The sequence below is a fragment of the Phyllobates terribilis genome, unplaced genomic scaffold (genome assembly GCF_046119375.1).
Source record: "Phyllobates terribilis strain yellow unplaced genomic scaffold, ASM4611937v1 Scaffold_11__3_contigs__length_659146591, whole genome shotgun sequence".
NCBI lineage: Eukaryota > Metazoa > Chordata > Amphibia > Anura > Dendrobatidae > Phyllobates > Phyllobates terribilis.
In genome coordinates this window covers 323,974,864-323,990,208 of record NW_027362771.1, presented here as the reverse complement: position 1 = coordinate 323,990,208, position 15,345 = coordinate 323,974,864, and the positions used below count along the sequence as shown (strand labels likewise).

Below are 15,345 nucleotides of genomic sequence, written 5' to 3'. Positions count from 1 at the left end.
GCTCACCATGGTCCTCCACACAGTATAAGATACCCGCCATGGTCCTCCACACAGTATAATACACTCACCATGGTCCTCTGCACAGTATAAGACACTCCCATGGTCTTCCACGCAGTATAATACAATCCCCACGGTCCTGTACACGGTATAATGCAGCCCCCCATAGGGTAAAATTCAGCTTCCATCATAGGGTAAAAATTCGGCCCCCACCATAGGGTAAAATGCAGTTCCCCCCCTCCGTAAGGTGAAATGCAGCCCCAGTCCTCCAGTATTATCAGTAAACATTCAGTACGCAGAAGCGCGCACGCACGCGAACACACAGTACGCAGACATGCGCATGCACACACACAGTCACATTAGAATTATTTTTAATATGGGGATTGGGGAAGCTGGCGACAAGTCTCACTCACCTAGAAAAACAGAGTAGACCTAGCACCACATTAATTCTAACTGTATATATGTGCCAATGTCCGAGAACATTGCAGGGGAGAACTGTGAGGGAAGTTGGGACCATAGGGGCACCAAATATACAAATATACTAAATAATCAAATATAGAGACAATGTTATACAAAATTATACAAAATTTTTATTGTTCCAAAAACATTCAACACCATGATAAAAAACATGATTAAAAAACATATCCGACAAAGACACAGAAAAGAGTAAAGACAGGAAAATCCCTCCAAAGAAAAGAAAAATAGACATATCAATCCTATATAATATATAATAAATTATGTGCAGAAACAATGCAATTCAATTAATACAGTACACTATTCCAGTGTCCCTCAAATAGGAATAAGATGGTTTAGATGGGATTATTAGTAAAGTATCATGATAAGAATATATAAAGCTAAACTCAATCTAAATCCAATATCATACAAATTGTATCAACAGAGAAAGACCTCATATACTATGATAATATAGGGATTAGGAAAGTGTCAAGAATAAAGCTGCACAGAGAAAAAGGAAGGATATAAATAACCTACGCGTTACGCCGAGTGATTATGGCTTCATCAGGGGTATGAAGTTAGTGTCACAGACAGGAAATATATATACAAAAAAAGTCACATGTCCCAATTAGTCAGCAGAGGTAAGTCAAAAAGAGAAAGAGCGAACTGGATTATGTAAAGTGAATGTCCTCAAAGATCTGCACTGTCAATAATGATAGAAGGTGAACTCCAGGTAGTAATCCAGCATCCACAGTTTTACAGGCCCACCCAGGACTAATGAATACAAGCTGCAATTTATTAGCATTAACAATGTCTACCACGAGGAGAGTAGCGTGCGGTTCAGAATGGAACGCACCGCTGTCAAGGAAGGCCAGAAGCAGCTTGAACAGGGATAAATTACTCACACTGCGCATGTCAGCGCAATGCGCGTCACCAGGAAAACACCCGGAAATGAGGCATCCAAAGGGGTGGGATCCGGAGACACCAACAAGAGCGGTGCGTTCCGCAGTGGAACGCAATAGCAGAATGATCAGGATAGAGCACGCGCGATGCGCGTCGCCATTGGGACATCCGGAACTGACGCACCCAAAGGGGCGGAACCCGGAAAGAGCCAGTGACAGTAATGATTTCCACAGTGGAACGCATCGGTTGCGGAAACAGGCAGGTATTACCACCCCCCCAAAAAAAATGCTTAATACCAGTCCGCAGATATGTTTTTTAATCATGTTTTTTATCATGGTGTTGAATGTTTTTGGAACAATAAAAATTTTGTATAATTTTGTATAACATTGTCTCTATATTTGATTATTTAGTATATCTGTATATTTGGTGCCCCTATGGTCCCAACTTCCCTCACAAGTCTCACTCACCTGCCACCAGCCTGTGTCTCATCCAGCTCCTCGTGTGGCTGTGCAGGGCCGCCGGCGTGTCAGATGGCCATCACAGACATGGCCCTGGGCTATCATGGGGGCCCACTCGCCGTCAGGGCCTGGGCCTCTCCCCCAGCATCTCCGCATGACCGCCGGCGCTGCTCGATTGTCGGCACTTCAGACATGGCAGCGCGCTGTGCGGCTGTGTCTGCTAGTAATGAGGCAGCAGGGGTGACACACAAGCATATTTAAAGGCGCAGTGTCGCCCATGCCGTGTCATTACTACCAGACACAGCCGCACTGCGCGCGGCCATGTCTGGTGAAATACCGGCAATCAAGCAGCAGCGCCGGCGGTCCTGCGGAGATGCTGAGGGAGCGGCCCGGGCCCCGAAGGCGAGGACGTCCCCCTGATGGGCCAGGGCCCCTGCACTTGCCCGGGTACGCTGGGTGGGTGCTGACGCTGGCCCTGCAGTTGAATGCGGAGGGGGTCCCGTTGCAGGGGCCCGATGCAGGGGGTGCACGGTGCAGGCGCTGACACCGCGCCTCTCCCCCGGCTCACGGGCCCCTTAGCAGTTGCGTGGCCTACCGCCATTGGCGGTACGCCAGTGTTGAGGGGGAGTAGAGTAGAGATGTGTGTTGTTACAAGAACGTCAAACCTTTACATCTGGAGCTCTCAATGCACTGTCAGTATGTGGGGAGGGGTAGTAGAGATGGCTGTGAAATAACAGATGCAGCTGCAGAGGTGTTAGTAATAACACACAGCTCTGCTTTTCCCCTGTTCAACGCTTGTAATTCCAGAAGATGTCAGCAGTGAGATCCGTGAGGAGAGCAGGTTGGGTGTTATCATTACATGTCTCACACAGAGAAAGACGGTTTTGGTCATCTCCTATGGTTTAATGCCTCTTACTTATGATTTGTCAACTTCATGCAGGAAAAAGTAACATCCCCCTACAGACAAATCTCTGCTAAAACCTTCTTGTTTAGACTTTACAGGCTAATATTTCCGCAAAGATGAGAAATAAAAACATTTTATTCAGCTCTGCAGCTTCTTTATCTTGTTAAAACTGGTGAAAGGTCCTCTTTACTGGTCCTCTTTAATGGGGACCTGTCTGTTCCAGAAATGCTATCTACGTGCAGATTTAATGGTAATCTGCAGGTAAATATTATTTAAATCCTGTTTAGATGGCTTCCTGGACCATATGCTACAGTGAGAAAAAGTAGATTTTTAGTACTCCCAGTAAAATCTGTTTTCTGGACACAGAACAATGGGATAGTCTGCTGCCACCTGGACGCTGACATTATTATTGCATTTAAATAAAATTGGCTCCTCCACAACTGGCTATACCTCGCCTGTTGGAGTCAGGCTTCTTAAGTTTTGTGAGAAAGCAGTAGGAGGAAAAAAGAAAGGAATTAAGGCAAAGAGAAACACAACTGCTTGCCCAACCAAGCAACCAAGGGAGGGAGCTGTGTCCCCCAATGAAAACTACGAGAAACAGATTTTACGGTGAGTACCAAAAATATACTTTTCTCGTTCGTCTCATTGGGGAATACTGAACAATGGGACGTCCTAAAGCTGTTCCTAGGGTGGAAAAAATTAAATATCATACTGTTACCACTTAGTCTTTCGCCGTATCTCAAGTGGACGTTTGGGCTACTGTCGCCTGCAGTATCTTCCTATCAAGACTTGCAACTGCTGAGGCAAAAGTGTGGACCCTGTAAACGTAGAAAATGTATACACCGATGCCCAAGTAGCTGCTTTACAGAGTTGTAAAGCCGATGCCTGATGACGAACCAACCACGAAGCTCCCACTGCTCGCGTAGAGTGCGCCCTAATCCTAAATGGGGCCACCCAGGCCTTAGCCCTATAGGCATGGATAATAGCCGTCTTGATCCAGCAGGCAGTGGTTGCTTTAGAAGCAACCTGACCCCTACGAGGGCCCTCTGGTATAATAAACAAGGAATCAGAATGTATGAATGGGGCAGTGGCCGATAAATAGTACCTTACAGCTGTAACAATTTACAACCTGTGCATAGCGTTCTCAATAGGATGAGATGGTGCCGGACAAAAGGAAGGTAAAACAATGTCTTCATAAAGGTATAGTCTTCTGGGGAGGAGCCAATTTTATTCAATTGCAATAATAGTGTTAGCATCCAGGTAACCACAGACTATCCCATGTTTCAGTGTCTCCCAATGTGACAAACCTAAAAATGAAATTATATTGTCCCCACAGTCGTTCTCTTGCAGTCATTGGGGTGGTGCAGGGAGGTATTACAGTCACTGCTCACTATACAGCGAGTGCTCTTAATCACTTCTAAGCACTGATTGATAGCCTGCTCTGCAACGTGTATGTGCAGGGTATGTGTGCATAGCAGGCTGTCAATAAAAATGTTGGGTAGTGATAACTGCTGCTCTTATGGTGTAGTGAGTGGTGACTTTATCAGCCCATCGCATAGTCTTGATGACTGGAAGTGACCGCTGCAGAGTGATTAAAACTTCATTTTGTGTAGTCGTTGCTCTAGTAAGCTGGCTATGCAGGATTTAAACACTATTTACCAGTAGTTTCTCGTCATATTTGTAGATAAATAGTTTTTCTGGACATGACGGATTCCCGTTAAAAGGGCATGTAATGAGAAAGTGCCACAGTCTCAATATTACTTATTGCAGTGTAAAGGACTACCTATAGTATCCGGTGGTATCTGATTTCCATGTTGCTTCTGATGACATGCTCAGCAAAATGAAAGAATCCTTATATGATGTATAATTGTGTAGATCCACATCCTGATACCAGTCATTGCAGGTTATTTGTCTCAGTACAGTTCTCTACAGTTCTTAGTTATTATTGGATTTTATACCACCACTAGATTGCAACTGCAAGGAAGCTGACCGTGCACCTGCGGCCGCCTGCGAGCTGTGAGCTGGAAATTTCCTTGCGCGGTGTCAAGCTCATTCTGAGAGGAAACGACAGACCCGAGGTAAGACAAAAGAAAGAAACTGCAAGTGTTAGTCTTTAAAGATGACATAAAGAATGACATCAACTTGTGAACAGTCATATTTACTGTGCGTGTGACTTGGCGTAGACTGGAGCATGGCCCACCCAAAATGCATTAAATCTATTAAAAGGCATGGTCAAAGGCAGAATGCCATCACACCTATTAGCTATTTCTGTCTTCTTCTCCTCTTTCTTTCTTACACTGAACATGGTGAAAACTGAATTCCTTATCTTTCCACTACCCTGAAATATCCCATCAGGCTTCACAATGACTGTTGATGACTTCAAAATTTCCCATTCTCCCAAGTCTGATGCTTTTGGGGTAACCTTTGACGTCACCTTGTTCTTCAGATCACATATTCAAGCCCTTCCTGCTACCAGAAACTCAAAACCCGGAGCGTTTATTAATTATTAATGTTTTCATTTGATTATATTATACTACTTATTAATATTAGGAAAAGTTCTCTTCTCCAGATTTTCATTTTTATACCCCAGATGATACCTGTAAAATGTTGTATATGCTCCTATATACTGCTATGTTATTATCTGTCCAGGTTGAAGATTTGCAATGTCCTGTGAGCCCAGTGTCATCATCAGTCATTCTAGGTATTATAATAAAATGCCTTGTTAGAGATATATTGGACGGTTTAGAATTCTCAGTGCGGATATACAGCAGGTTACTGTAATAGCACTGCTCTTCCACACCATCTTTCAGTCCCCAGTGATGCACTTTCATACAGTGACATGAAGTGGTGGCTGGAAAATTACCAAGGCTACTTTTTAACAATATGGTTATATAGCATTGTCTCATCTATCATCTGTGACACCAAGAAAGCGAAAAAAATAAAACCATTTTACTGACGGAAATAAAATTGTGAAGGTCATTTGAAAAGGTAGAAGATGTAGAGGCTGAAACTAGAGCAGCGGCCTAAGGACTAATAGTATATACATTAGTGGCCCGTTTCCTTAGCTTTTTGTTGGACCACCATCTACCTCTCGCCAGACATTGCACTTTCCTGCACAGTACTGTATATTGAGAAATATGAATTTATCATCACAGGCATTGTGTTCAGTTTTTGCCTATTTTGTGTATTGCAATTCACAAGTATACTGGTTTTCCTTATGCGTGCATCTACAAATAAAATAACAGAAGCAAAAAAAATGAATATGGATTTTGCTATTTAATGTAAAGGACTTGTGCACTCTTTCCACGTGTACTCACAAAGAATGCAATCAATCTACGACTAAGTGTTATAATTTGAACAGTGGCCAAGAGATCTATTGATGCCTAAAGTCATAGCAGTGTGCTCAACCCCTTAACGACCATTGCCGTACATGTTTGGTGCTCGTCGGCAGAGAATAAATGGAGAGATCTGAGGAGCTGAGCCCAATCCATTCCCTGTATCATTCAGGCATCATCTGCCTCTAACAGCCACAAGTGGAGCAGAGCTCTGCCCGCGGCTGTTACAGTGTTAAATGCTGCTATCATTCTCTTACAGCGGCATTTTCTGCGATCTTTCCAGGGGGCGCTGTTTTAACCGCTCATTGGACCCATATGATGTGATCGTGGGGTGCCAATGGGTTGCCATGATGGCCAGGGGTCTGCTGAAGACTCCCTTGCCTGTCATGACGACACTTCTGTGAATCCCAGGTTCTGGCTGGTATTCATAGGAGACCGTGACTTGTGCTCTATACAGCAGTACTGTGGTAATGCTGTATATGGTACAAGTGATCAGATGATCATAGGTTCAAGTCCCATAAGGAGACTAACATATACAGTAAAAAGTGAAAAAAAAAGGTATTAAAAACATATAAAAATTCAAATCACCCATTTTCCCCCATTTAAATCAAAGATCTTGAAAAAAAAAAAAAAAAGTGGTATTGCTGCACCCAAAATAGTCCGATCTATCAAAATATAAAATTAATTAACCCAATCAATAAACATAATAAAGAGAAAAAAAAAACGCCAGAACTGTGTTTTTTTGTCGCAACAACTCCTCAAAAAATGCAATAAGAAGTGATCTACTGTGTTTTTCGGACTATTAGACACACTTTTTTCCTCCAAAATTTTTGAGGAAAGTGTGGGCGGTGCGTCTTATAGTCCGAATGTAGGAGGTGGGGGTGTGATATATTCAGTACAGACCAAAAGTTTGGACACACCTCATTTAAAGATTTTTCTGTATTTTCATGACTATGAAAATTGTACATTCACACTGAAGGCATCAAAACTATGAATTAACACGTGGAATTATATAGTTAACAAAAAAGTGTGAAACAACTCAAAATATGTCTTATATTCTAGGTTCTTCAAAGTAGCCACCTTTTGATTTGATGACTGCTTTGCATACTCTTGGCATTCTCTTGATGAGCTTCAAGAGGTAGTCATGAATACGGAAAAATCTTTAAATGAGGTGTGTCCAAACTTTTGGTCTGTACTGTATATATATCAAAAGAATGCAGCAGCACTCCATATGGCCAAGATACGTCTTAACAATGAAAATATTAGATCTAAACTGTTTTGCTCAGCAACAATTATTTACAAAAAACAAAGGTTTTTAGCGCATAAATTGGCCAATTCATGTGTGCCCATCAACCATGGCAAGGTAACCTCCCCCTGATGGGTAACTACTCTGCCTTACATGTCACTTTTGGGCTACAAGCCTACAACTAAACGGACAAACATGTCTTCTACTGGGCTAAAAACACCTACATTTAAAGGGCAAGCAGAGCTGTTTATAAAACACCTGCTGGTTAATGGGAGGAGTGAAGAATCAGGCAAGAGGCAGTTACACCCCCTTATAGTAATACAAACCAGAGAAACCTGACCGGCACCTCCTAATGTTAACTGGTGCCAGCTGCTGTAACTATAAAATGTATCAAAAGAATGCAGCAGCAGTCCATGCCGTGGTTGATGGGCACACATGAATTGGCCAATTTATGCACTAAAAACCTTTGTTTTTTGTAAGTACTTGTTGCTGAGCAAAACAGTTTAGATATTTTCATTATTTTCATTGTTAAGACGTATCTTGGCCATATGGAGTGCTGCTGCATTCTTTTGATATATTTTATAGTTACAGCAGCTGGCACCAGTTCACATTAGGAGGCGCTGGTCAGGTTTCTCTGGTTTGTATATATATGTATATATATATATATATATATATATATATATAATCTCATACATACATACACTGTGTCGGGGGAGTGGTGGTGGCGGAGGAGCGGGGTACAGGAGGCAGCAGCCGCCTGCTGCAGCTTACACTGTCTCCGCTGCTAAAGAAAATTAATATTCACTGCTCATAAGCGTGGGGAGCAGTGAATATTCATTGTCCTTAATAGCCGGCACACAGTTGCGGCTCCCGCTGCTGCCATGCGATCGCGTGTGCCCGCTATTAAAGGGCATGAATATTCACCCCTCTCCACGCCCATGGGAGTGGAGAGGGGTGAATATTCATGCTCTTTAATAGCGGGCACACACGAACGCCCGGCAGCAGCAGGAGCCGCGCTGCAGCTTCACTGTGTGCTAGCTATTAAGGAGAATGAAGTCACTGCTCCCCACGCACACAGTCCCGGCGTGGGGACCAGTGACTATTCCCGCAACTGATATCACCTTGTGAGGGCGCATGGGAGTGACATCTTGCGCAGCTCACATGGTGAGATCAGTGCTGGCAGCAGAGCAGGACGCAGCGCTGGAGCACAGGGAAGAAAGGTGAGTAGATGTGTTTATTTTTTTTTTTTATGTGCAGCGTGCTGGGGATGGGGACGTGCCATGCATACCAGGATGGGGATTGCTGTGCCATGCATGCCAGGATAAGGATGAGGGCTGCCATGCATACCAGGATAAGGATGAGGGGTGCCATGCATTCCAGGATAAGGATGAGGGGTGCCATACATACCAGGATAAGGATGAGGGGTGCCATACATACCAGGATAAGGATGAGGGGTGCCATGCATACCAGGATAAGGATGAGGGATGGCATGCATACCAGGATGAGGGATGCCATGCATACCAGGATAAGGATGAAGGGTGCCATGCATACTGGGATAAGGATGTGGGATGCCATGCATACCAGGATGAGGGGAGCCATGCATACCAGGATGAGGGGAGCCATGCATACCAGGATGAGGGGTGCCATGCATACCAGGATAAGGGTTCCATGCATACCAGAATGGAGGGGTGTCATGCATACCAGAATGGAGGGGATGAGAGGTACCATGCATACCAGGATGAGGGGAGCCATGCATACCAGGATGAGGGGTGCCATGCATACCAGGATAAGGGTTCCATGCATACCAGAATGGAGGGGTGTCATGCATACCAGAATGGAGGGGATGAGGGGTACCATGCATACCAGGATGGAGGGGTGCCATGCATACCAGGATGAGGGGTGCCATGCATACTAGGATGGAGGGGTGCCATGCATACCAGGATGAGGTGTGCCATGCATACCAGGATGGAGGGGTGCCATGCATACCAGGATGAGGGGTGCCATGCATACTAGGATGGAGGGGTGCCATACATACCAGGATGAGGGGTGCCATGCATACCAGGTTGGAAGGGTGCCATGCATACCAGGATGGAGGGGTGCCATGCATACCAGGATGGAAGGGTGCCATGCATACCAGGATGGAGGGGTGCCATGCATACCAGGATGGAGGGGTGCCATTCATAACAGGATGAGGGGTGCCATGCATACCAGGATGAGGGTTCCATGCATACCAGAATGGAGGGGTGTCATGCATACCAGAATGGAGGGGTGCCATGCATACCAGGATGAGGGGTTCCATGCATACCAGAATGAGTGGTGCCATGCATACCAGGATGGGGATGAGGAGTGCCATGCATACCAGGATGGGGATGAGGGGTGCCATGCATACCAGGATGGAGGGGTGCCATGCATACCAGGATGGAAGGGTGCCATGCATATCAGGATGGAGGGGTGCCATGCATACCAGGATGGAGGGGTGCTATGCATAACAGGATGAGGGGTGCCATGCATACCAGGATGAGGGGTGTCATGCATACCAGGATGAGGGGTGTCATGCATACCAGAATGGAGGGGTGCCATGCGTACCAGGATGAGGGGTTCCATGTATACCAGAATGAGGGGTGCCATGCATACCAGGATGGGGATGGGGATGAGGAGTGCCATGCATACCAGGATGGGGATGAGGGGTGCCATGCATACCAGGATGGAGGGGTGCCATGCATACCAGGATGAGGGGGTGCCATGCATACCAGGATGGAAGGGTGCCATGCATCCCAGGATGGAAGGGTGCCATGCATACCAGGATGGAGGGGTGCCATGCATACTAGGATGGAGGGGTGCCATGCATACCAGGATGAGGTGTGCCATGCATACCAGGATGGAGGGGTGCCATGCATACCAGGATGAGGGGTGCCATGCATACTAGGATGGAGGGGTGCCATACATACCAGGATGAGGGGTGCCATGCATACCAGGTTGGAAGGGTGCCATGCATACCAGGATGGAGGGGTGCCATGCATACCAGGATGGAAGGGTGCCATGCATACCAGGATGGAGGGGTGCCATGCATACCAGGATGGAGGGGTGCCATTCATAACAGGATGAGGGGTGCCATGCATACCAGGATGAGGGTTCCATGCATACCAGAATGGAGGGGTGTCATGCATACCAGAATGGAGGGGTGCCATGCATACCAGGATGAGGGGTTCCATGCATACCAGAATGAGTGGTGCCATGCATACCAGGATGGGGATGAGGAGTGCCATGCATACCAGGATGGGGATGAGGGGTGCCATGCATACCAGGATGGAGGGGTGCCATGCATACCAGGATGGAAGGGTGCCATGCATATCAGGATGGAGGGGTGCCATGCATACCAGGATGGAGGGGTGCTATGCATAACAGGATGAGGGGTGCCATGCATACCAGGATGAGGGGTGTCATGCATACCAGGATGAGGGGTGTCATGCATACCAGAATGGAGGGGTGCCATGCGTACCAGGATGAGGGGTTCCATGTATACCAGAATGAGGGGTGCCATGCATACCAGGATGGGGATGGGGATGAGGAGTGCCATGCATACCAGGATGGGGATGAGGGGTGCCATGCATACCAGGATGGAGGGGTGCCATGCATACCAGGATGAGGGGGTGCCATGCATACCAGGATGGAAGGGTGCCATGCATCCCAGGATGGAAGGGTGCCATGCATACCAGGATGGAGGGGTGCCATGCATACTAGGATGAGGGGTGCCATGCATACCAGGATGGAGGGGTGCCATGCATACCAGGATGGAGGGGTGCCATGCATACTAGGATGGAGGGGTGCCATGCATACCAGGATGAGGGGTGCCATGCATACCAGGATGTGGGTTGTCATGCATACCAGAATGGAGGGGTGCCATGCATACCAGGATGAGGGGGTGCCATGCATACCAGGATGGAGGGGTGCCATGCATACCAGGATGAGGGGTGCCATGCATACCAGGATGGAAGGGTGCCATGCATACCAGGATGGAGGGGTGCCATGCATACTAGGATGGAGGGGTGCCATGCATACCAGGATGAGGGGTGCCATGCATACCAGGATGAGGGGTGCCATGCATACCAGGATGAGGGGTGTCATGCATACCAGAATGGAGGGGTGCCATGCATACCAGGATGAGGGATGCCATGCATACCAGAATGAGGGGTGCCATGCATACCAGGATGGAGGGGTGCCATGCATACCAGGATGGGGATGAGGAGTGCCATGAATACCAGGATGGGGATGAGGAGTGCCATGCATACCAGGACAGGGATGAGGGGTGCCATGCATACCAGGATGGGGGATTGGGGTGCCATGCATACCAGGATGGGGATGAGGGGTGCCATGCATGCCAAGATGGGGATGAGGGGTGCCATGCATACCAGGATGGGGATGAGGGCCACGTATAACAGGATGAGGGGGCCATATATACCAGTATGGGGGATATTAACAGAATTGGGGGACATTACCCCTATACCAGTGTCAGTAGCAGACCCCCTCCCCCTTAACAGTGCATCGTGACCACATTTTTTTACTTAAATCTTTCTTTTCTATTTTCCTCCTCTAAAACCTAGGTGCGTCTTATGGTCCGGTGCGTCTTGTAGTCCGAAAAATATGGTAAATGTTGTATCCACCCCAACATAGTATCAATAAAAACATCAGGTCGCCCTGCAAAAAAACAAGCCCTCACACAGCTCCATCAAATACAAAATGAAAAGGTTACGGGTCTTGGAAAATGGCAGCACAAGCAAATTTTTTTTTTTTTTTTTACGAATTTCTGATTTTTTTTTCTTCCCAACATTTTGACCTGGAATTTCATATTTCCAGTGCTTCTTTTTTTACTGCACAATGAACTGCATAAAAATAAAACCCCAAAAACAAATGTGGAATAGCACTTTTTTTCTTCTTAATTTCACCTTCAGATTTTTTTTCTTATTTTCCAGTGCATTTCTGGTAATATGAATGGTGTCATTCATAAATACAACTCGTCCCACAAAAACAAGCCCTCAAGCAGCTATGTGGGTGGTAATATAAAAAATTTATGGCTCTTGGAAAAAGGAGAGGAAAAAACAAAAGCAAAAAAAAAAAAATCGCCCAGTCCTTTAAGGGGTTAAAGGCTATGAACACCTATGTGGGCATTTTATTACTTGAATACGTATACTTTGGGCTTCTATAGTCTCTATGTTGCACTGTCTATTGAGCTATCCGAGAATCCATCAGTCAAGTTGTTCTGTCAAGGAGTTTGCAACTCTTATCTGTCTTTTCCTGAACTTTTCTCAGCTGATATTTAAGAGTTAGAAAGAGTTCACTGACAGATTACCAGTTAAGGCTTGGTCCACTCTATATTTGTGCACAGTGTTGAGGGCTAACACTCAGGAGGTGTGCGGCCGTCAGTGTTCACAGTCAGGATGGATGCTGGGTGTCCGTCTACCATAGGGATCCATTGTAAATACACGTATACTGCATATCATACGTTTCTTTGCAGCGGAAAGTACATCAGACTATATTGTACATAAGTATGGATAACATCCTATTCAGTCGAAGGAGAAAAAACGTCTTTTTGTATCAATAAATATTTTGCACTTTATGGAAGCTGGAACGTTTTTTCTCCTTCTACTATTGCAAGTGGTCCCTTGGGTTCCGTGCCTCCGGACGCCTGGGAGTGTGGATGAGCTGGTCCTTTTTCTATTTTTTAACATCCTATTCACACTGTAGTTCTCATTGCCTTCTTCTTCATTGGTTTGTAGGATGAACGTTGCAGTCACTTTTTCCAAATGAAAAATATTTCCTTCTGTGGTTGTCATCCACGCAACAGCTGGTAAGAAGTGGTCTGATACCTGTCCTGTGGCAGTGGGCAAAATATCTAAGTTGGCATCAGCGCTTACAGTCTGCTTTCTAAATTGTGTACAAAGACAAATGAAAGTGGATCAGTATGAATCCAGGAAGTTTCTCCTTCACTAAACTTTTATTAAACCTTGTATTGGCAATGAGCAGCAACAAAAATGCAGATGTTATATAGAAACGGCTCTATATACTAATATGTAGGTTCAGCTGACTGTTGGATATCTGAAGGCATGACAGCCTCATATTACAAGGACCATTAGTCAAGAGATTATTCTTATTCTAAGTTCTTATGCTACTTTAAAGAGGTTTTCACAGCATTGAATATCATGACCGTAATATAAACATTTGCCTTTTGCATGCTATTTCAAAATTAATATTATGACATTTACTTACATAGTATGGCGCCTCCAGGTGTTCAATATGCCTTGCAGTGTGTGCTGCGGTAGATTCACTCACTTAGCTCTCACAGAGGTAGACACGGGAATGTGGAGGTTTCACCAATTTAAGATACACCAGGTAACTGCGCTCCTCCAAATTAAAGATGTCCGAGTGCGTGCAAAGAAGCCAATCATCCAAATTTGCTAATCTGGTCGAAAAACTTCACTCAGAGACTGAACCACGCAAAATGGCATACTTTATTACGTAGACATGGGGTTATATACTATTCTACTCCTAGGTGGGATTAGTAAAATGCATTGCTCTTTCTGATAACTTGGCACACTGCAATTTGCTCATCCATGTATCTCTTGGCCTCAGTAACGCCTTAGGAATTCTGATGGGAGGGGTGAAGTCGTCTCAGCACCATCTTTGCCTACTTGACATGAATCTCTCTGTTATCAGCCATGCACATGCATACGTCATTCCCAGGAAATCATTTAGTTGTTCATGCCTACAATAAGAACAGAAACACATGCACATGGATTAACTATTAACATAATCCATGTGCATATACACATTTGCATACATACATACACATAGATTATTCCATCATCTCTATGTTAATTCACATTGATTAGGTAATCTATTAAAAGAAACTAATTGATTTTCTATAATATATGTATTTTACCTTGACAGGAACACTTCTTGGGTTAAACTCCTGCGGGTTTATTAGGATACAGCATAAACCAGAAAAAAAACAGCTTTCAGCATAACGACAAATAAAAAAAAAAATAAAGTATAGCACAGTTCATAAGTGAGCGGGGCTTCGCCCACTCCGGGTAGCACAACAACGTTTCACGAAAGTTCTTTTGTGGAACTCTCTGACTTCCACATGCACAGTCTGGAGACTTCCTTCTCCAAACAACACCAGAGAAAAAGAAACTCACTGCTGCAGATTTACCTTCTTCAGCCACACTCAGTCCCGCCCATCTCACACCTACTCACAAAAAAACATCCCAAGATGGCTGATAACCTCTTCAGCACCTAACATGCTGGAGAAAACTTCTAGGTTCAGTTCACTGAAGCTAACAGCTGCAGTGAAACCTAGTTCCCCTCACATATATCACCAGTGACTGTCACAGTGCTTTTACCTAATAAGCAGAGTTCTAGCATACTCAGTCACTTTTTGCATTATGCATAGTGATCCCCAGCTCACTGCTGAACAAGCCATAGAAATAGCTTTCTGCCCTATTTCTAAGGATAAGGAGCTGAACCTCTGTCATAGTATGGCAGAGAAAACTGCTTTTTAGGAGAACTAAGATGATACTTTATCAGCTGCCAGAGGATAAAGGAGTCTGATTCTGTTAAGAGTCTCTCCCTAGCAGCACAGATTAGCAGCAGCATCAAGATAGACACGTGTTAGTAACCTATCAACTCAAATAGGTGTCCATGAACACTTGGCTTAGCACGTCCATTTTTTGTAGGGTACCCTGGTTTGCTTCCATAGAATAGCTGCTGGCTAGGAGAGTTGAATGAAGTAAACTTGCTAGATGGGTCAGAACCTGAGAGAGGAGAATAATGACAAAGTCAGAACCAATAGACAAGTTAGGGGACACCTGAGTTCAAGTCCATGACATCAGTCACAAACAGTACTTGGGTCAAATATAGAAGGACATCTAAGGGTTAAACAAAAAATGGAATACAATAACTGATACAAGTCATATAGGGAATCAAATAGTGTATCCTGTGCCAGCAGGCCCATCCTGTGATTGGTCTGATGACCACCCCCAGTGACTGACA

At 45.2% G+C, this 15,345-nt stretch overlaps 1 protein-coding gene across 1 annotated transcript in view; it reads left to right on the top strand.

Moving 5' to 3' along the window:
* Positions 1–15,345, top strand: part of MAPK8IP2 (mitogen-activated protein kinase 8 interacting protein 2) — a 113,222-nt gene that overhangs the window by 94,214 nt on the left and 3,663 nt on the right. The window contains exons 9-10 of the mRNA XM_073652626.1: positions 4,683–4,793; positions 13,071–13,141. Of these exons, the coding sequence (XP_073508727.1) occupies positions 4,683–4,793; positions 13,071–13,141 (182 nt within the window). The remainder of the gene's footprint in view (positions 1–4,682; positions 4,794–13,070; positions 13,142–15,345) is intronic.